Raw genomic sequence first — 23,034 nt, forward strand, 5'->3', positions numbered from 1 at the left:
AATCCGATTCTAATAACCTGAGGCTCCTGGATCTGCCCCCAGTGATACTAAACCGATAAAGTACGAGGCAGACATTACTATGTCTGTTTCAAGTGACACTAGCTAAATCTTGGAAGGCACATCTTTTGTAAACAAAACATGGTAAATCCTAAGTTCCTTGCAACTGAAATAATTGGCTGTGAATGTTGGTTTCATAATCAATGAAGACTCTATTGTCTTTTCATCTATTATCAATCCTATAACTTGGTGCCTAATCAGAGCATAGAAACAATCTCCAAGGAGAGCCAGTGACAGTGGCCCTGTGGTTGATGCAACAATCACCATGATGACCAATGCTTCAATCACTATAATGAACACCACTCTCCTGCCCAGGGATACCACTGGGCCCAAGAAACACCTTAGATGTGCATGGTGCCACTTTGTCCCATGGCTGAAGATGGTTTTCAGAAAATTTATTCTCAACCTCCAACAGAAAGCACTAAGACAACAACTGAAACAACCATTTTCTTTGGGGCTGACAACACTATTCCTAAATCAGAATCAACTATTACTTCAGAAGGAGACCACATTACTTCGGTAAATGACTATATGCTAGAAAGTGATTTTTCAACAACTACAAGCAATAAGCTTACATCTCCAAAGGAAAGACTAACATCAGAAGATGATGTTGAATCCCATCTGGAGAAAGAACTTGCCACTCTGATGGACACTAAAAACCCAATGGCTAATGAGTCTATTACTGAAAACTTCATGCCAGTGAAAACTGGTAACATCTCACCACCAGCTGAGGTTTCTTTAATAGATTTTTCCACTGATGTGGCAAAAGAAGCTATTCTCGTGGATACCACTGAGCCAGGGGATGAAGATGTTTCACTGACTTTTGAAGTCTCTGGCACACTGAAGGAAAGCACGGCCAGCATTGCCGACACCCCTGCCCTTCCAGCTAAAATGGGTGAACCTGATGGTAACAATTATAGTTCCCTGGTTAAGTCCAATGTCACTGCTGATGACACTGTCCAGATCACTGAATCCTCTATCCCTGAGGCTAAAATCTCTCCAGCTACTGAAAAAAACTCCACTATTCCAGATATAATCGCCCTTCCAGAAGAGACAATAACTGAAATTGATTTAATTCTTCCAGAGGATGGCCCCAATGCCAGGGCTGATTCTGATGAGGAAAAGTTCATCACTGTGTTTGAACTCACTACCACCATTGAAAGAGACAATGATAACCCAGAAGATATTCTGCTAACTGATGAAGAGTCTACAGATGGAGTCAATACTTGGATGGGGAGAGATAAGGCAAAGGAAGCAGAAAACCATCCTGTTTTACTTACTGCTGTTGAATCCAGATATGACTTCGTTGTCCCTGTATCAGTAGCTATGAATCTCATGGATTCTCATGAATTCATAGCAGATTCAGCTGCTATGACAAAAGATGATTTGTCTGAAAATAATAGAATGGAATCTGTAAGTAAGGACACCGAAGCATTGTCAGGAACTACCCCTGATCCAGATACCCTAAACCATAAGGAAGATGCCTTCACAACTGAAATGGGTGTCTTTAAACTACTGAAAGAAGAACCAGATGAGTTCCTGATTTGAAAGCAACAGAAGGAATACCACAGGATCTGTGCAATAGCCTAGACAGGTAGTTTTAACAACTAAGATGGTTGTCCAGCAAGCAAAAATCTTAATAAATTAAAGAATGTGAGCATTTAAGGCAAGTACGAAACTTACAAAATGCAGATGTTTAAGAATAGTGGTCATGCAGCAGAATATACTTATGGAAACTTTAAAAATTCAGCAATACAAGAATTCCCCGTCACAAGTTTAACTGAGTTATCTGGTGGTTCCTTATTCTAATACAAAATCTTTAATCCAAGCCTTCAGGGACATTCAGAGAGACCTATAAAGAAATCTCACTCCCTGCTGCATTTAATCACATATGTCATTTTAGTTAATCCTTAATAGCATATAATTTAGTGTGAATTAAAGAGACAAAGAGAATCAAATTAACAACATATCTCAAAAACAATTGTAGTGTTAAAAGACCATAACTGATTATTCTAAACCTATTTTATTAGTATGCAACCAATGATTCTCTTCTATTAAAAAATATATTTACAATCTTCACTCATAGAAGACAAGGCTATTTAGTAATTGTTTAGCATTCATATGTAAGTAATGTAGGAAATATTACAGAGTTCTAGGCTCATGTTGGATGAAAACCAAGGCAAATGATATTTTACAAATGTGTACATGTGTTGAAAACAATATTGTATATAAACATGTGAATCAATTTAATTTTTCTTTCTTTAAAATCGCTTTCCTGAACTTTTGTCCATTTTTTTCAGGTCTTAAGCACTGATACCAGACTCTTCTTATGATTTTGGTTAGCAGTTCATGGTTAGCAGTTCAAGGACATATATCTTCATTCTTTTCTGACACAGACTTTTTAAATGGGTCTGTTTTCACTTTGATGATTTTCCTTCAATAAATCTTTTTGACAGCAACATTTATTGTGTGTAAATGTGATTGATATTCTGGTACAGAATTCTCAAATTAGGAGAAATGAGTAAAATGAAAACCAATTTTTTGTTTAAAGAATAACTTAGTTCTAGGAGTTCCTGTCATGGCTCAGTGGTTAACAAACCTGACTAGTATCCATGAGGATGTGGGATCAATCCCTGGCCTCGCTCAGTGGGTTAAGGATCTGGCGTTGCTGTGAGCTGTGGGGTAGGCTGAAGACGAAGCTCAGATCTGGTGTTGCTGTTGCTGTGGTGTAGGCTGGAAGCTACAGCTCTGCTGGATTCCTAGCCTGGGAAATTCCATATGCCACAAGTATGGCCCTAAAAAGAAAAAAAAAAAAAAGGGAGTTCCCATCGTGGCGCAGTGGTAACGAACCCGACTAGGAACCATGAGGTTTCGGGTTCGATCCCAGGCCTTGCTCAGTGGGTTGAGGATCCGGCGTTGCCGTGAGCTGTGGTGTGGGTTGCAGATGCAGCTTGGATCCCGCGTTGCTGTGGCTCTGGTGTAGGCCGGCGGCTACAGCTCTGATTAGACCCCTGGCCTGGGAACCTCCATATGCCACGAGAGTGGCCCTAGCAAAATACAAAAAGACAAAAAAAAAAAAAAAAAAAAAAGAATAACTTAGCTCTAGATACTAAGAATAGAACTATTCCATAAAGACTCAGAATTTTATTATATTTAAAAAAGAAAAACAAATATTAGTTGAAAGTTAATGGTGCATATATGGGAGGCAGATGGGGAAAGATAGGAATTTACACTATCTTACTATGGACTAGAATAATGTTAAACTAACAAATGCCTAACTACAGATTGTGTTGGGTACACAAACAAGATAAGAGATTATAGCTGCAAATTTAACACAAATTTAAGTCCAGAGAAGCTCTGTCTGAGAAAGTTAGATTCAGGCTAAAGAATGAAAAATGTGGAGAACTGAGGACACAACATGCACAAAGCCCTGAGGCTAGAAATGTCTCAAATTTTTCAAGAAAAACACACCATTTATTTGGAACAAGTCATCAGTTGGAAAAGGAGACAGGAGACAAATTATGTGATGTTTGCTGAAAATTCTGGATTTATTCAAAACATATTTGAAAGCTACTAAAAGTTTTAATAGTTTTATCTGCAATCAACCTTAGTTGAAACAGGAAGCAAGCTAAAGATATCACTATTTTATAAACCCCAACTCTCATTCCTTCCAGGAACTTTGTTTGGGGTGGGGGAGCAGGGGCTTCCCTTGCTTCTTTCTAGCTCTTGGTGTTTGCTGGCAATTGTTGACGTTCTTTGGCTTGTAGACAAATCACAACAATCTCTGCCTCCTTCATCACATGATGTTTATACCTCTGTGTCCACATTTCTCATAGTTATGGGACACCAGTCATTGGATTAGTCCACTTAATGCAGCATGACCTCATCTTAACTGGTTACATCCACACAGATCTCAGTCTGAAAAAGGTCACATTCACAGGTTTTGGAAGTTAGGACTCCAACATATTGGGAGTGGGAAGAAAGACATAATTCAACCTATAACACCTGTTTGTTTAATGTTTATCTTACCTACTAGTTTATGTTTGATAATTAAGACAATCGCAGAATTTATCATCAAATGCAGAACACTTTGAGACTGAAAGAAGGTACTAACAATAATGACTCCAGGAGTTCCTATTGCGGCTCAGCAGGTTATGAACACACTAGTATCCGTGAGGATGAGGGATCGATCCCTAGTTTTGCTCAGTGGGTTAAAAATCTGGAGTTGCCACAAGCTGTGGTACTGGTCACAGATGCAGCTCAGATCTGGCATTGCTATGGCTGTGGCGTGGGCTGGCAGCTACAGGTCCAATTTGACCCCTAGCCTGGGAACTTCTGAATGCTGCAAGTACAGACCTTAAGGAAAAAAAAAAAAAAAAAAAGACTCCAAAACAACAGGCATAAACTGGAGTGCTCTGAGAAACAGAGCTGATCACCCCATCCTAATGGAAAAGATCACATCCCCCTTAGCCACTGCTCAATTCGGAGAGGTTTGAACATGGTAAGTGCTCAATAAACATATGTTAAATCAATGAATTAAATGAAATAGAGAATAACAATTTCATTTATGAGGCTATGAGTGCTTTCAGAGGAAGGATGGTATTAACTGGATACTTATAGATGAATATGAGTTTACCAGGACAGGAAAGGTATTACTGCTTTCAAGCTGAGAGGGACAAAGATCCAAAAGCATAAAAGTACTTGCATCCTCCACAATACTGAAGAAAGGTTAGAGTACGGCAGGTCTGAGAGAGAATGGTAACAGATATATCAAACTGTGGCTGATACAGCCTTATAAAAGAAAACAATCAAATTGTCAGATCGTATGTATAAGTCAGGGTTCTCGGAAGAACAGAACCAATGATAGATAGATGATAGAGAGATAGTGAGAGAGAGAGAGAGGTATATTTGAAGAAATTGGCTTATTATAATTGTGGAGAGTGGCAAGTTTGAAATCTACAGCACAGGTTGATAGGATAAAAATTCAGTTGAGTTGATATTATGGTTTTGAGTCCAAAATCCACGGGGCAAGTCAGTAAGCTAGAAACTCAGACAAGATTTCTATGTTGCAGTCTCAAGGCAGAATGTCTTCTTTTTAAGGAAATTTCAGTCTTTTCTTTTAAGGCCTTTAACTGATTAGATGAGGCTCATTCGTGTTGTGAAAGGCAATGTGCATCACTTCAAGTCAACTGATTGTGTTAATCACATCTATAAAATACTTTCTTTCACAGAAACATTGAGACTAGTACATGACCACACAAGAAGGCATCATACCTTAGCCAAGTTAACACATAAAATAAAACATCACACTATGTGTACAGCAATTTAGGGTTAAAATTTCACATAACTAACAGCTTAGATTTCATGAGCTAGTTTCACTGAAACTAACAGTGTTTTTTACAGAAGCTAAAAAGATCGTCATGGTAAAATGCACTGATAATGTTGGGGTGAATTTTCTGAATGAAGCCTTTAAATGAGAATGAAGTAAACCTCTCTAGCAACCAATGTTCTGTGTAACAAGGTTTCAAATTTCTGACATGGAAACAAGAAGCATCAAGTTTTAAGCAAGGAATTAACATGTTAATGTTTTTCTTTTGACTGTCACACTTGAGGCATATGGAGGTTCCCAGAATAGGGGTCGAATTGAAGCTGCAGCTGAGGCCCACACCACAGCCATGGCAGCACTGGATCTAAGCTGCATCCATGACCTATGCCACAGCTTGCAGCAACGCTTGATCCTTAACATACTGAGCAAGACCAGAGATCGAAATATGTTCATGGACACTATGTTGGGTTCTTAACCCACTGGGCCACAACAGGAACTCCTAACAAGTTGTGTTTTAGAAAGATTATTTTGATAAAAAAATAAAGGTTAGATTGGGGATGGCAGAAGAAGCAAGAGGTGGAGAGACAAGAAACTGTAGCAGAAACCAAGAATATATATTCCCATATTCAGTACATTCCAATATTTATTTAAATGGTGCATTCCACTTTCTTTATTAACCAGAATGATAATAAAATAAGTATAAGCCTACCTGCATAGATTGCTTGACATGAAAATTTTACATAGAAGTCTGAAAGCTCTAGTATCACCCCCCCCTTGGTAATTGTTTTAGCCACATTGGCTGCTTCTCTTTAATGAGAACAAGCATCTTGTGAGTTGGAATTCTCATACCTCCTTTCGTTCTATAGAACAAAATCAGAAAAGGAAAGGAAGTTCATACATATTAACTTGGTAATGCATTATTTATCACCTAAATTTATTCTAGGAAATCAATTAGTTGATAGACACCCAAAAAAGCCTAAGACAGAATCTCTCTGTCAACGGCTTACTCACTATAAGAACTAATCAAAAAAAATTTTTTTGGCTGCAGCTGGGGCAGCAGAAGTTGTCACACCAGGGATCCATCCCACACCATGCAGTAACAATGTCGGATCTTTAACCCGATAAGCCACTAGGAAACTCCTCAAAAATTTTCTTAACAGAAGTTAAACATACTTTAAAATATCTTGGTGGAGAGGAAAGACAAAGCTGTAGAGAGAGACAAAGTTGGGTTAAAACACTTAGGGCATGAAACTATGAGCTACCTATTTTCTCCAGTTTTAATCTCTTTGTGTACAGAGTTACTCTCTATGTAAAAACACACAGATCTAGGACCGCATCTTGATTTAGATTTTAGGTTGCTCTCACTGCGGTAAGTTATCCTAAAAAGATTTTTTTAAGAGATGAACAAATTGAAAAAAACAATAGCCAAGGAGACATTGTGCCCAGTGCCCTCAAGTTCGTCTTTAGGATAAAAAGTCTAGAAGTCCTCTGATCGTCAATTCATCAGTGGGGAATCACTGATGAATTCACCATTGTTAACAGCTAACTTGAAAGAAAAGCATCACAAATTCAACTATCCACCAAAGGACTTCCCAACTGTAAGTACATGATGTTTTTCCATCTTTCTGGTGACGAATGACATTTTTATGGAAAGCAAAACTTACTGACATCAAAGTAAATGTCAAATGACTACAATGCTCACTTTTTAAATTGTGCTCAATTACTGGCACATTTCTTCTAAGCAAGATAATTATTGTGGTGTACACAACAAAGAATTCTTAATCTAGGGGTAAAAAGCATATTAAGTGGTGTCAAACAATTCATTACTCATCCTTTTCTCATTTTTATGTCCAGAAAAGGTAAGAAAAGAATGCAACATTCGCAGCCACCCTCCAATTACTACTGCTTAAGTTGTGCTAACTTCATAATCTCTGAAAATTAACTTTCAGGAATAAAGCACTTTATTTTAAAAAGCTAAAGATAAATACACACAAAAAGCTACCATTTTCTAATATTTTCTGCCTGCTCAGAGTCTGTAACATTAGACATAATATCAAGACAAATACTATAAACAGCAATCTTAATTATGAAAACAATTCATTAGACCGAGGGTTTGTAGTTGTTTCAATAATTATTGCTTTGTTAGTAAAACACTAAGCTATTTAAGAGAACATCCAAAATAAAAGACAGAAATTGACACAAAATATTATTTTTAAATCATAAAGAATAAGCCTTCACTTTTTCTGATGCATAGATAATTAGCCATGATGTTTTCTCAGGAAAAATGAAAAGGACAAATGTCAAATTTGAAGAGTATAACACTTCTTTTTTGCTTCAGGAAATAGTTGGGATTAGCCCATAAGCAAATGCTAAAATAATAATATCTTGCTTAGCCATAGGAAAAAAATAGAAAGGATGAAACACAGGGGGGGAAAAAACCCTTTAAAAGGCATGAATCTCTGGCTTCCAGAACTCAGAAGCCAAGGCAAGGCTAACATTCCTGGACGACCAGAGAGACGATCCTTTATTACGGTATCATTCTTAAAATTTCAAAAATTTAAACCAATTTTCTTTAGACTTGACTATATACAGTTTCTAATGAGTATAATTATTATGAGATCTCAGACTTTTTTCCAAAGAGTTCTAATAGATAATGCATTTGAAAGGAAATATAAATAGAAAAAAATGGAAATACTTTAATAAATTCATGAACCTCTAAATTCTAGCCACTTTTATTAGTAAAATGTTAATAATTTCAGTAAACTTAATAATAATGAAAAAGGCTATAGCTTTTCCCAAATAGCTTTGAAGTGGCCATTTTTAGACATGAATCAATATTTTTGCAACTATAAGAATGAAAATTTTTCAATGGTAGAAACATCTAAATTACACAAGAAATCAATGGGCCTGATTTTTTTAAGTTAATTGAATGTTCCCACTCTCTCCATTTCTTTTATTCCAAAGAGAAGGACATATAAATATCTAAATGTGTTTTATATTGATTGAGATTGTGACAGATACACTTACTAATTTGGCTTTCTACTTTTGGAGTATTGGGATATGACAATTTCATCAAATAATTACTTTTAAAATTAGAAAAATAGGTCTCAGATAAGTTATGTAATATGACCACTGTTTGAAAAACTGAAGCTCAACAATTATGACTATTGATCCAGCAGTCTTTTCCTTAGAACCACAAGGTGATGCCCTAATGAAAAAAGTCATTGTTAAAGGATAATAATTCTCCATCATTAATGTTGTGGCTATCATGTTTTATAACCTAAAGATTAGAAAAGCAGCCATGTTTGAAGCTGAAATTTTATAAGCATAAGTAATTAGCTGTTAATTCCTCTACTTGGTGACTTTCCTTTGGGAGATGAATTAGTCAAAAGAATAGTGATTCATTACTGAAGTATGGTACATGAATGTAAAATTATGGCAAAATGTATAATTTTGTAAAAGTCCTTAAAGAATTACAATTGGATAGATTTAGGTTTTTTGTTTTACTTACTTTGGATGAGAGAATAATATCATATCAGAAGAACAAAAAGTTTAAGAGAAATATCAAATTTCTGAAAGTTACTTGAAGATGATAAAATAATACTGATGATAAGAATATAAATATTTCATATTTCTAACTACACATTTTTAAACTAAGTTAATGTTTAAAATTCTCTGTCTAGTGTTTTAAGTATGTAAGGTCAAAATCAGCCAAAAGACCATTTTAATGGCAATTTCTTAATTTCTTTTGTCTGTTTAAATTATAACATCAACAGAACACTGTAAGTTTTTTTATAACAGAAAACCCACATTTAAATTAAACCGTCACACCCCACCTACTTTAATTTTTGCTTACACTTTCTAGTTCTTATCTACTTGGATAATTTGTATACAGTACGATATTTGAAGTTTTCACTTATCATTAAAACATAAGCATTGTTCAAATTTCTGCATTTTTCATGATTATCACTATCCATACTTTTAAAATTATAACACTGGAATAAAAATTTTTAATTTTAATTGGTTAATAGTAATAATTAATAATAATCCCAAGACTGAGATTCTTAAAGGTATAAATATTTTCATTTTCTTTTGCATATTGCCATATTACTTTTCAAAAAAATTATCTCATTTGATAGAACCAATGGCTGTGTGCAAGGATACCAACCTTTCTACAATCTTGACCCTATTTTGGTTTTACCTTTTTTTTTTTTTTTTTTTTTTTTTTGGTCTTTTTGCCATTTCTTGAGCCACTCCTACGGCATATGGAGGTTCCCAGGCTAGGGGTCGAATCGGAGCTGTAGCTGCTGGCCTACACCACAGCCACAGCAACACAGGATCCGAGCCACGTCTGCCACCTACACCACAGTTCACGGCAACGCTGGATCTTTAACCCACTAAGCAAGGCCAGGGATCAAACCAGCAACCTCATGGTTCCTAGTCAGATTCGTTAACCACTGAGCCATGATGGGAACTCCAGGTTTTACCTTCTTAAATAGCTCCTTAATCACTATAAATTTGTAGGACAAAAAAAAAGTCCAATATGTTTCCTTCATAATGAAGCAAGACTTTTGTCTACATTTTTAACCTACTATTCATAGTAACTGGAATTCATTATTCTTATCCTTTATATATGTTTTGGACTGGATATTTTTCTTATAAATGTATGAAGTTCTTATCATGCCATAGATACGATACAATATATGCCATAGATGTGCCATAACATGCATAAATATTTTTCCTTTAGTTAAAATTTAACAAAAACAACTGAGTATTTATTTTATCTTCCCCCATGAATGAAGCATCTCTTGCTGCCTACTTCTAGAAGATTGTAAGACAAGATGAAGGCTCTGATTCTGATTGCCGTCATCTTGACTTTTACTGCTTGCTTCTCGGTAAATATCAAATATCTTCACACATCTCTGTTTTCTTATTTAGTTCTTAATCATAAAGTATACATTCAGTTCACTGTGTTATGTCAACTTATACTACACACACCTTGTTTTAATTTTAATTTTGACTGAGATCTCAATTTAACATTTTCTGTGATTTTTCATTGACCTTGGGATACAATTGATTTTTTTTTTTTTCACATATTGGTAGTCTTTAGAATTCCCAACATGTGTATATGGGACTTTGTAGTGTCATGATCTAAGTGGGATACTATCACATTGTGTTCCTCTGTACTATCATTCCTGGATAACAGTCTACTCTTTGTAGGCTTCTCAAAAAGAAAGACATGTAAAGAAGAGAACTGATTATAAGGAACACTCTGAAATAAATCTGCAACCATGTAAAGAATGTCACATGAATAAAATAAATTAAGACATTCTAGACATGATCCATAATTTCCATCAAGAACATTTGCTTGGTATCCTCTAACACTGCTAGATCTGTTTACCTAATGCCAGCACCTAAATTACATTATCTAAAAGGTGAAGGAGACCTTGTCTAAGCTCACTGCAGCAAACATACTCTAGTATCATTTCATTAAAAACTGAGATCTTATAGGCACTGCTGTGGAAACTGCCTCTTCCCTTGTTGCCCCATGCTAAAACATAGCGAAGAAGATTCCCCATCCAGTGAAAAATCCTATTCCAGAGCTCTTAGGTCACCCATTTTTCTCACCCACAAAAGACAGGCTGTTTTTTTCTTACACCAAGTTCATAAAGGCATTGGTTCCATAACAGTCTCCAGGTTTGGCACCTGAGTGAATGATAGTTGTTTAGATAAAGGGAGCCAAATCTGAAACTACCTGCAAACTGGCTGGCAACACACCCATGAGAATGTGGAAGGAGAGGAACTCTTCTGCTTAAAGACCCCCAGAAAAACTGATCATCCTTGGACCATGAACTATGTACTATTTTAAACTGTTAGAAGATTCCTCATATTTAATGATAACACCCCAAATTCTAAAGTTGTATCCCATTCTATTCACCCTAACCCAACCACATTTTACCCTCCTAAACAAATTGTAATCACTATTTTTAAAATGCCAAATATGCTCTGGTTCTAGTTTTTAAAATATATTTTAATCTCCATCTTATTTTAGTCAGCTGGTGCACGAAAGCGAAAATCCCACAAAGAAGTAAGTTTTATTTATATTTCTGATTATCATTTTACATTTTCACTCATAATCAAAGGTTAGTTATGTCTGAGGAGTTTATAATGTATATTTTCTTTTCTTCTCAACCTAAGAAAAGGTTAGGAGAGAGACAGAATGACCCAATTATCAAATTTAGGAACCCAGTGGGAATAGTTCTGTGAGCAGCAAAAGCCAACCTCCAGTTGCTTGCTTTCAGTTATGTACTCAGCTACAATGGGAGTAGAGCAGCTCAGCATATGAAAAGCAAAATTTATCCAGCCTTCAGTACCAAAAACTATCTACAGGAGTTCACACTGTGGCTCAGCAGAAATGAAACTGACTAGCATCCATGAGGATGCAGGTTCAATCTCTGGCCTCACTCAGTATGTTAAGAATCTGGGGTTGCCATGAGCTGTGGTGTAGGTCGCAGACGTGGCTCCGATCTGGCATGGCTGTGGCTGTGGTATAGGCTGGCAGCCACAGCTCTGATTCAACCCCTAGCCTGGGAATGTCCATATGCAGCAGGTATGGCCCTAAAAAGACAAAAAAAAAAAAAAAAAAAGAAAAAAGAAAACTATCTACATTTGTTTGTTTAATGTAAATGTCTTTCTCCTTATAAATATTGTTGGTTTTTTAATATGGGACATTTCCTGTGATCCCACAAAAAAGGAAAAATTCCTTTCTTTTCTCAAACTGTGGTTTTCAGTGAAAAAGGAAAGTTCAGAAACATAAGAAAAGACTTTTCAAAATGACAAATTCCTGTTTTTACTCTCTGCCATTTCTAAATTTCATAACCCCCACTCCATGTAAGAATTAAGTTAGACTGCACAACAGAATGAAAATATCCATCATCTCATCCTGTTATACACCCCCCCTACTCTCTCTTTTCCCCATTCTGAGACAAGAATTCCAAATGAATCCTTTAAAGCAAAAAAGTTATCCTGCTTCTAATGCTATGAAATAGGCACTGTCTAGGTTTAGTGACCCAAATTGTGCTTATAGTCAAAAAAACTTTCAAGCTTACCTTGAAAGTTTATGACAGTTTTGGCAACTGATTTCTCCCTTATCTTAAAGTCAGGTATTTGACTATTTCTCAGAATGTATTCACTTTGAAAATAAATGCTTCATGAAGAGGCAGGAGGACTGTCATAAATTAACTTCTGCTAGTGAAGACAAAATAAGAGACAAAGGCCTAAAACTGAAATCCTAAGAGAATGTCATGTCAAAAGTCCATGTAACTAAAGCCAAAAAATTGCCCACGGCATGGCTCAGTGAGGCTTTCACTGAATAGATGTACATTTTCTGAAAGGCACCTCTAGCTCTCACTGTCTGTGAGTCTATGCAAATACCAGCCACGTGGACTCGTGGAATGCTCTATCAACCTCATATTAAGGGCGTATGAAAGGAGAACTGCAAAGCTCTATAAGCTCCTTTTATTCTCTTTATTCAGAACAGTAAAATCCATTATGCTCTTTTCCAGGATGGAAATTGAAATAGCATTCCCCAAAGGTTCTCCATAAAACACTGAAACACTAGAATGAGGAAATGCTAACACATACACGCACACACATTTTCACATGCAACATTTTTATGATGAAGAAAGTTTGGGAAATATTGCCTATCCTATTGGATATGCTAAATATTTACTGACATATTGCAGTGACAATTCCAATAAGCCTTGTAGTAAAGAAATGTGTTTTACTTTACCCAAATCTTTTCCATTGTTTTGGAACTACTAAAATCTTGTCAACACAGCACCTATTATGGAACATATTTGGGGAAATATTACAATAAAGCTATTAGGCTTTGAGAAGAGCAGAAATACAGTTTACTTTATATTTCACTAAAGGTCATAATTATCTCTACTTGGTGGGCACACCCATTAAATTATTTGTGGAATGAATTTTGAATATTTACACAAATTTAAGTGATAACAGTTATATGTTAAAAGCTGATTTCAAGTTAGTTTATGTATCTCATCCACATAAAAATAATTGTTTTGTATTCTTTTAAGTCTAGTGAAAGTTCTGAAGAGCATTTTAAACCTAGACGTCCTTATGAGTTAAGAGAGCATTTTGCAAAGTCTGGACAAGATTCTGCAGATCCACATGGTCACCATGATCTTCATGGACTCCACAGACGACGCCACCCCCACCGTCCACATAGTCGTCCAGCACCCAGACCTATATCACCACCTGAGAACTTTGTAAACCCCAGTTCTCAAGCACCACTAGTCACTTCTAGTGCTCCTCCATCTGTCAACATCGTAGCTTCCCCTGCCTCTGCCAGCAAAACGACAGGCACTGCATCTAGACCCACGGCTCCCAGTTCCCTCCAACTGGAGGCCACCACCAATGCCCCAGCGGCTGACACTACCCCTCCCCCAGCGGCTGACACTACCCCTCTCCCAGAGGCTGACACTACCCCTCCCCCAGCGGCTGACACTACCCCTCTCCCAGTGGCTGACACTACCCCTCCCCCAGCGGCTGATGTTCCACCTGCCGACCAGCAACAACAGTTTACAATTGTCTAAGATTACAAGTGTATCAAATCACAAGAAGACAAAGGCAAACCAAGGTAAACAACATTTTCCAAAACATTTTCTACCCAAATGAGTGATTTTAAGATGTGCCTAAGACCAGATTTTTTGGAGGATTTTTTGTTTGTTTGTTTGCCACGTCAAAGAGAAAGATAGTTTGGAGTTCCCGTCGTGGTGCAGTGGTTAACAAATCCGACTAGGAACCATGAGACTGGGGGTTCGATCCCTGACCCTGCTCGGTGGATTAAGGATCCGGCGTTGCTGTGAGCTGTGGTGTAGGTTGTAGACGCGGCTTGGACCCCGCGTTGCTGTGGCTCTGGCGCAGGCTGGCATCTACAGCTCCGATTAGACCCCTAGCCTGGGAACCTCCACATGCCTTGGGAGCGGCCCTAGAAAAGGCAAAAAGATTAAAAAAAAAAAAGAAAGGAAGAGAAAGATAGTTTCTAAATCTGCCATAGGGATTACAAATTCTTATTTCTCTTTATTTTGCAAATTAAATTTGTCTCCCTCAAGTGGATAGGGTATATATACAAAGCCAATGCTAGCAGATTCCTACAAAAGAAACAAAAGGTTCACCAAATGTGTATATATTTTGACTTTATGCTCCCAATGCTGAAATGTGTTTTAATTTCCTGAAAAAAAAAAATCACTCTTAATTAGGGCCTTAGTAAATAAAAGTCAGTGTATACATCAAAGTTTACTAAATCCTACAAGTGTGCATTTGATCTAGAGTTATGCTCCCCTCGCTCTTTCAGGACCTATCAGCTCTATTAAGGCCCCCCCAAAAAGGATGAATATTTTTAGTAACTATTTGACTAGCCTCAAGAATAGAAATACAAACTAAATCACAACCCATGGAAGAGCTCTCTTGCTATGAACATTGAGTGAAACATGAACATCATGATATACCATGATTCTTAAGAAAAAAAATTAAAGAGGAGTTCCCATCATGGCATAGCAGTAACAAATCTGACTGATATCCATGAGGTTACAGGTTTGATCCTTGGCCTCGCTCAGTGAGTTAAAGATCCAGCAATTGCCATGAGCTGTGGTATAGGCACAGATGTGGTTCAGATCTAGCATTGCTATGGCTGTGGTGTTCGTGGGCAACTACAGCTCTGATTTGACACCTAGACTGGGAACTTCCATATGCTACAGGTGTGGCCCTAAAAAGAGAAAGGAAGGAAGGAAGGAAGGAAAGAAGGAAGGAGGGAGGGAGAGAGGGAGGGAAAGAAAGAAAGAAAGAAAGAAAGAAGGAAAGAAAGAAAGAAGGAAAGAAAGAAAGAAAGAAAGAAAGAAAGAAAGAAAGAAAGAAAGAAAGAAAGAAAGGGAAATAGGAGAATATCAGATATTGCTCCTATTTCTGAAGATAAGCACTCCTAATTATTAACATAAATGAGAAGAATCCCAATTATATAGTATAAAAAAATCACAATGACAGATGTCAATAGAATGATTCCAATGACAGTACTGCATCAGAGATACTCCTTGTACTGAATCTCATTTAATAATCACAGAATCCCTATAAAGGCAAAAATCATTATCCCTTCTTAAAGATGAGGAAACTGAGGCTATGAGAATTTATTGGACTGTCCTACCCAGCAATAGGCTATTTTAAAACAACTGGAGAATGAAGAGCTGGTGTACTTTTCTTTAATGACTTATGGTATTTTGTTTTGTTTTGTTTTTACAGATCCTGAGAAACAGAATATTGATATATTTGTGATCATCTTCACTCATCATTTTAGTTTTAACAAAAATATGAAAATATAGGGATGTAGGTTCTTACTGCTTCTCCTTTAGCTTTTCTGTACTGAAAAACTTTCAAAAAATAACTTGATTTATACATTTCATCACATGTGTATTGGTCTCTTCTATATTTCTTTACCTCTCTGAAGATTGCCACCAGTAATACCATCACCTTCACTCTTTTAGATGGTTCTATAACACCCAAAATATGCGGCCGGAAGAAAAAAGTAAATCCTTCACGGGCAAAAAAAAAAAAAACAATTCTTTTGAAGTCACCCCATATAACACTATGTTAAAATATTATAAAGCTTAGAAATTACTTTTTGATATAAAATACCAGACCATTTAGTCATAACCAAATACTCACATATATATGGTTTATGTAAAATGTAATTCCATATATTCATTATGTATACATAAAATTACAATTGTGATAAAAGCTACAAAGAAGAGGTGCAAATATAACCCTACCTATAAGAGATCACAGTCTAGTAGACCATACTTTCAAAAAGCATAGAAAACATAAATTTTTATAGGTCTACAGATATTCTTTTTCTGAATATCTCCAGCATGATTCCTTCATCTAAAAGGATATTTTCTCCAGAGATTGTTCAATTGAAACTCTGAACCTTGAATCACTTCACCTGAAAATATATTAGATCCTTTTCTTGTTGATAAAACATTCAACTGATTTAGTAAAAATTTACCCAGATCTAGGACAGGGAACAGGAATACAAATATCAGTAACTCGATCACTATTTCTCATATGTTCAAGTGGCCATGATATAAACAAGGCAATTCCCTCTAAATAACTAAATTAGGAATCTATAGTAAATATTATATGCAAATTAAAAACAATAATGAGCAAACAATGGAGAAGATAGTCATCCCCCTTTAGGGAGAACATACATTTATGGAAAAACTGTAATGGACAAACTATTACAGGGGACAAAGTCAATCACAAAATCTTGGTATCAAAGAGCTGAGAGACTTCAATAGCTAATGAGACACAGCTAAATAACTTTATAATACATGACATTTAAAAATGACCCCCAGAATACAGTATAGAATTTCACTGAGAAGATTTTTTTTTTTTTTTTTTTTTAAGTTTCTTGGCAAACATCAAAAGGAAAGGAATGATTTGAACAGGCATAAAAAAAGGCAGGAGGCGCACTGCTGGATAAAAACACAGCAAAGGGATGGAGTTAAAGAGAGCGAATGGCATTCGTGTTCACACCCTCCAACGTTTATTGTCTGTACACCACATCCCAGAACTGTGACTCTGGGAGTATAAAGGATATTGCTTGATGAGGAGGCAGAGGACCGCGCGAGGCGGGCCAGCTGCCGGTCGAGGGGCTGAAGTGAGGCCCTCACGGGAGGACAGTCCCAGCGCTGGGAGCTCTGGGCCGGATTGCATTTCTACTCCCGTAGGAGACTTCTTTTCGCAATAAATATAGAAAAGCGGGCATCCCGGCCTCCAGCATAAGACCCTGGCTCTCAGCAGCTGGACGGCTGAGGGAGGCAGAGCCCAGTGCTCAGGGGAGGAAGTGCCGGGCTCAGGCGGGCCCCCACGGACCCACTGAGGCAGAGGCACAGGGCACCCAAGGGCTAGGATGGGGCACGGGGAGGAAGGGGCATGGGCGGCCCTGCTACTGCTGGCAAGAGGTGGCCCCATTTTTTCCAGATGGGGAAACTGAGGCACAAGGAGGTTTGGGAACTTGCCCAAGTCACTCACAGTGAGTCAGCTCTGGGGGAGGGGCAGCTCATTTTCTGGGAAACAAGGTCACGCAGGCCTTGGTCACCTCCCCACTGGGGAACAAGAGTAGGCAGGCAGGGCCCGAGGGCCCGGGGTTGCCTGGAGGGGAACCCTTGGCCATTCTGAGGAGTATAAAGGAGAATAAAGTTCATACCACACTGTCAGGGTGTGCCTGATCCCACACCCTGAGGCACATAGATGTTAATCAACTATCAAGGACACATAGTAAATAAAAAGCAGAACCAGAAGTTGGCCATGAAGACAAGACATAGAAAAACGGATATCAAAAGAGGAAGTTTTAATCATATTATCAAGGACCAGGATTAGGAGTTCAGCTTAATTCTATGCAGAAGGGGAAAATCAATGAAGATTTTACCACAGAGATTATTACAGAAAATACACCTAATAAATAATAAAAACATTTGATTCTTACATGAGCCAAACTCATATAAGAACTTGATGTGTAACTATTTACTACTCATGTAAGAACTTGACATGTAGAGAGTTCCTGTCGTGGCGCAGTGGTTAACGAATCCGACTAGGAACCATGAGGTTGCGGGTTCGGTCCCTGCCCTTGCTCAGTGGGTTAACGATCCGGCGTGTTGCCGTGAGCTGTGGTGTAGGTTGCAGACGCGGCTCCAATCCCGCGTTGCTGTGGCTCTGGTGTAGGCCAATGGCTACAGCTCCGATTCGACCCCTAGCCGGGGAACCTCCATATGCCGCGGGAGTGGCCCAAAGAAATAGCAAAAAGACCAAAAAAAAAAAAAAAAAAAAAAAAAAAAGAACTTGACATGTAACTATTTATACTCACCACAACCCTATAAAATAATCCCCATTATGATTGATGCTCCGGAGATAGAGAAACTGAGGCACATAGATGTTAATCAACTATCAAGGACACATAGTAAATAAAAAGCGGGTGCTCAAACCTGGCTGGCATAGTCCACGCCCTTCGTTTCTCCCACCAAAAATGCCTAGGACACTAGTATGGAGAAACAAATTAAAAATCTATTGTGATGGACCAGTCAGCTTTATGTCCTGATTATCCTGGAGTTTTATAAGAGAAAGCATCTTTCAGCCAGCAGTGCACAGACTCCACATTAGTGTAATTCATATTGTCTTTATCATTAGTGATAGTTAATGAGAAGGAGCAATCAGAGGTGAGAGAACTAAGAAACGTTTCATAAAAGACAAAAGGAGAAAATTGTTAAGAGAGGATGTTTAAATACTTTTAAAAAGAGAGAAAAAAATAAAAATGAGAAGTACAAGGAGCATAATATAAACAACAAAATGTTTGGAAAGAAGAGTCTCAATATAGTTCAAATTATAAAAAAGTTAAGTGGTGAAAAGTGAGTAAACAACAAAAGAGGTTTTATATTAAAGAGACAGGCTAATGGCTTGAAAAAGAGCATAATTTTTTTATTAGGAAAGAGAATTAGGAATTACAACCAGTTGAAAATGAGAAATTGTTTAACTTTTAAAATGTGATAATTAAAATTGCATCCTATAGAAAGCAGAAGGAACTGGATTTTCAAAGATAAAGATTCCTTTTTTACAAGAAATAAAGATACCCTCTCAAATGGGAGCTCTTGATTCGTCCTCACCTCTCAACCTCAAGGAAATAGGTGGATTCGTCATTCTCCTGGCTGCTGCTTCCCAATTGAAGATAGTAGTAGTAGTTCCCAATCATTTACTTCCACCTCCTTATAACAAGAGGATTTTACATTTCCACTAGTTGCCATAAGATTTTCAGGGCATGCCTCCCCCCATGTAGAATATAGCTCCCTATCTCATTGTTAGACTTGGCTCAAGTCACAAAGGACAAGTTGAAATCAGGAATTCCATCACTATTTCAATCTCATTTGTTTCCCTTATACTATAAAAACTTCATGTTTTAAGTAGAGACTATTTTTCAACCTTGGTCCTGGAATGAGAAAACACATATAACAGCTGCAGAAACATGCTGCCAATAGGTGCCAACATATGACACAAGAAATAAATGTGTTCTTTTAGTTATTCATTCAGTTATTGCTTTTATTGTTGTTGCTACAGGAAAGCCAATCCATACAGAGACTGTTACTCTTCCAATCTTCTAAAAAAAAAAAAGATTGCTATTCATCATTATGACTGTTATATCCCCCAGCCTAGGTTCAGTATTAACTATTATATATATATAATAGTTAATAGTATATAGTTAATAGTTAATAATATATATATATATATATATATATATATATATATATATATATATCCCATCCTCTTCTTTTTTTGGCTCATATATCTTCCTCTATTGTTCTAAAATGAGGTTCCAAGTATCTGCATATATCCTAGTCAATCCAACCCTCTTGGCTCACTAGCATCTTCCCCTCTATGATTTTACCTAATTCATTGACATCATTCTTTCCTTCACCTCCCATATCCAGTCCATCAGAAAGACCTGTTGATTACATCTCTTGAAAATCTTTTGATTCTGCCCACTTCACTGCAGTCCCATTGCCACTACCTTTGTCCATATGGACAACTTTAATTCTTTTTAATAGTTAAAAAGTTTCATTTCCTACAATCCAATTTCCATATAGCTCTAATACCTAGAGTAGGCAAAATCAAAAATACCCTGTAGACAATTAAACCTAAGTCAATTAGGTGATGAAATCAGGAGTCATTCCTTCATCTAGACTATTGGTTCTCCACCCTAAAGGGACATTTGACAATGTCTGGAACATTTTTGGTCATTACAGCAGGGAGGATGCTACAAGAATCTAGTGGGTAGAAACCAGGGATGAACAAAACAGTCTCCCATAACTAAGAATTATCTGGCCCAAAATGTCAACAGTGTCAAGGCTAAGAAACCCTACAGTAGACTAAGCCCAACTTTAGATTTTTAAAATTAAAAATTGAGGGGAGTTCATGTCGTGGCTCAGTGTAACGAACCCAACTAGTATCCGTGAGGATGTGGGTTCAATCCCTGGCCTTGCTCAGTGAGTTAAGGATTTGGTATTGCCATGAGCTATGGTGTAGGCTGCAGACACAGCTTGGATCCCATGTTGCTGTGGCTGTGGTGTAGGCCGGCAGCTACAGCTCCAATTCGACCCCTAGCCTGGGAACTTCCATATGCCACAGGTGTGGCCCTAAAAAGACCAAAAAAAAATTTTTTTTTCTTTTGATTGAGGGACAAAGTTGGGGACATCAAGTGTAGCAAGTTAATGAATTAGTAGCCCCAATTTTTCACACCTCTCTTTATACAAACCCATTGGTTATACCCTCTTATACTATCTCTGGGTTTGACCACTAGCACATTTTTTCCCAGGGGTACAACCTGTATCAATCAAACTTGAGAAAAGCAGAGATTTTCTTAAAAATTCAGAAATTTTTGTGTTTTCTGATGAACCCCTGACATCACCATGACTGCATGCCCTAAGTTGAGGGATGTGAAAGAGATGTGAAAAAGAGCTAAAGCTGTTCCAGTCAAAGTCATCCTAGATAAGCCAGTCTCCAGCCAACTAGCCAGAAAAACACAAACACATAAGCAACTTCAGTCAAGATCAACCAAACCTAGCCAGACCAGGAAGACTTCTAAACAAATATATAAACTAATAAGAAATATAAAACATCTGTGTTAAGCCACCAAATTTTTCAGTGGTTTGTAACACAGAAATAGCTAATTGATACACCAAGACACCTAAAGATCAATCCAGACCTCAGGGTCCCAATTCATCGCCAGTCAAGGTCCTAAACTTGGTATTGCAGATCTGCCTGAGTTGACAATCCAGCCTTCTCTGGAATTCTACTATCCTGATGATTGAGTTCTGGGCCTGGGCCTCAAATATTTCTGCCCTTCCATCTGTAGGAGATCAAAGTTTCTTTATACACTGTGAGAAAGGCCTTTTAAAATTCACATCTAGCCTTTAATAGCCTTTTCTTGCCTTTTTCCTTATTTGTTATTTCTTTCCTTGCCTGTTTCCTTATTTGTTATTTGCTTGCAATAACAGCTTCCAGTTAAAGTGGAAGAGGTGTTATTCTTGTCTATTTCCAGCCTTTGGTTTGGATTGTGTAGGAGTTGTGTTGCTCAAAGTATATGTTGTAAAACATGAAACATCAGAATTATACATGGTTATTTACTAACAATGCAGTTTCTGGACCCCACCCTAAACCTAATAAATCAGAACCTCAAGTACTTGATCCCTGAAGTTTTAGTTCCAGCATCCAGGTGGTTATCACGCACTTCAAAACTTAGAACAAACATGTGAGGGCTTGAAAAGTCCAGAAGGAGATTAATGACAATGCATATGAAACTGAAGAATCTCCTTGCTGAGATCTTAAGTCCCTCTCAAAGTCTGCAACAATGTGTTTGAAAGGCTATATGTTTTCTAATTTGTAAGAGTAAGATATTTAAACCACCATCAATTAACACCGCCTTCTCTTACTGGTCCAACATATACTTGGACATATCTCCCGTCAGAACTAGCAGACTTTGGATGGTGGGGATAATTGTGTATTCAGTCTCTCCTACAAGATGCACTTGGACTGATTGCAGGTTATTTTGTAATTAAAAGTTTGTACACTTTTTCTTAACAGTTGGCTCATAAAATTATGAAGCTTTAGGCCCCTCAAAACCTAGACCTTCCTGCAATGGGCAGGAGGCTTTTAAATTTACCCTTATCATTTTACAAAGGAACAAAATAAAACCATGAAAGAGGAATGAACTTTCTCCCAAGACCATATTATTCACAAGCAGCAAAAAGTCAATTCAAGAATATAGGTCCATAGAGTTCCTGTCGTGACTCTGTGGTTAATGAACCCGACTAGCATCCATGAGGATGTGGGTTCAACCCCTGGCCTTGCTCAGTGGGTTAAGGATCTGGCATTGCCATGAGCTGTGGTGTAGGTCACAGACGCGGCTCGGATGTGGTATTGCTGTGGCTCTGGTGTAGGCCAGCAGCTACAGCTCTGATTAGACCCCTAGCCTGGGAACCTCCATATGCCGCCAGTGCGGCCCTAAAAGAGACCAAAAAAAAAAAAAAAAAAAAAAAGAATGGAGGTCTTTTCAGTCTTTGATAAGTGGTGCTGGGAAAACTGGACAGCCACATGGAAAAGAATGAAATTAGAGCACTTCCTAACACCATACACAAAAATAAACTCCAAATGGATTAAAGACCTAAATATAAGACCAGATACTATAAAACTCTTAGAGGAAAACATAGGCCAAACACTCTCCGACATAAACCACAGCAATATCTTCTCAGCCCCACCTCCTAGAATAATGACAATAAAAACAAAAATAAACAAATGGGACTTAATTAAACTTAAAAGTTTCTGCACAGCAAAGGAAACCCTATACAAAACAAAAAGACAGCCCACAGAATGGGAGAAAATATTTGCAAATGAAGCGACTGACAAGGGATTAATCACCAAAATTTATAAACACCTCCTATCACTCAATACCAAAAAAACAAACAACCTCATCAAAAAATGGGCATAAGATCTAAACAGATAGTTCTCCAAAGACATACAGATGGCCAAAA

The 23,034-nt window shown here is 37.5% G+C and overlaps 2 protein-coding genes across 3 annotated transcripts; both read left to right on the forward strand.

The window, feature by feature from the left end:
• The first annotated feature begins 339 nt into the window (after positions 1 to 339).
• CABS1 (calcium binding protein, spermatid associated 1) lies at positions 340 to 2,518 on the forward strand. 2 transcript variants are annotated; one of them, XR_014812658.1, is made up of 2 exons: positions 340 to 1,723; positions 2,358 to 2,518. XR_014812658.1 is itself a non-coding variant. In XM_084972444.1 (2 exons), the coding sequence occupies exon 1, from the start codon at positions 403 to 405 to the stop codon at positions 1,603 to 1,605; it is 1,203 nt and encodes a 400-aa protein (XP_084828570.1). In that variant the 5' UTR covers positions 344 to 402; the 3' UTR covers positions 1,606 to 1,651; positions 2,358 to 2,518. The 2 variants fall into 2 exon arrangements, 1 of the variants encoding a protein (XP_084828570.1); XM_084972444.1 differs by having other exon boundaries at positions 344 to 1,651.
• A 5,326-nt stretch (positions 2,519 to 7,844) lies between these two features.
• Positions 7,845 to 14,001, forward strand: LOC146400851 (uncharacterized). The gene is made up of 4 exons (XM_084973775.1): positions 7,845 to 7,915; positions 10,186 to 10,278; positions 11,436 to 11,471; positions 13,483 to 14,001. The coding sequence occupies exons 2-4, from the start codon at positions 10,225 to 10,227 to the stop codon at positions 13,999 to 14,001; spliced, it is 609 nt and encodes a 202-aa protein (XP_084829901.1). The 5' UTR covers positions 7,845 to 7,915; positions 10,186 to 10,224.
• The last annotated feature ends 9,033 nt before the right edge of the window (positions 14,002 to 23,034 follow it).

Source organism: Sus scrofa, chromosome 8, assembly GCF_054392235.1.
Source record: "Sus scrofa isolate SSC_HxYL_T2T_F1_AM1 chromosome 8, Sscrofa_HxYL_maternal_Yorkshire_Landrace_v2.0, whole genome shotgun sequence".
Lineage (NCBI taxonomy): Eukaryota > Metazoa > Chordata > Mammalia > Artiodactyla > Suidae > Sus > Sus scrofa.

Coding starts and splice junctions, on each gene's coding strand:
- LOC146400851 (XM_084973775.1), top strand. CDS start 10,225: ATGAAGGCTCTGATTCTGATTGCCGTCATCTTGACTTTTACTGCTTGC. Junction 10,279..11,435: donor CTTTTACTGCTTGCTTCTCG/GTAAATATCAAA, acceptor ATCTTATTTTAG/TCAGCTGGTGCACGAAAGCG. Junction 11,472..13,482: donor AGCGAAAATCCCACAAAGAA/GTAAGTTTTATT, acceptor TATTCTTTTAAG/TCTAGTGAAAGTTCTGAAGA.
- CABS1 (XM_084972444.1), top strand. CDS start 403: ATGTGCATGGTGCCACTTTGTCCCATGGCTGAAGATGGTTTTCAGAAA.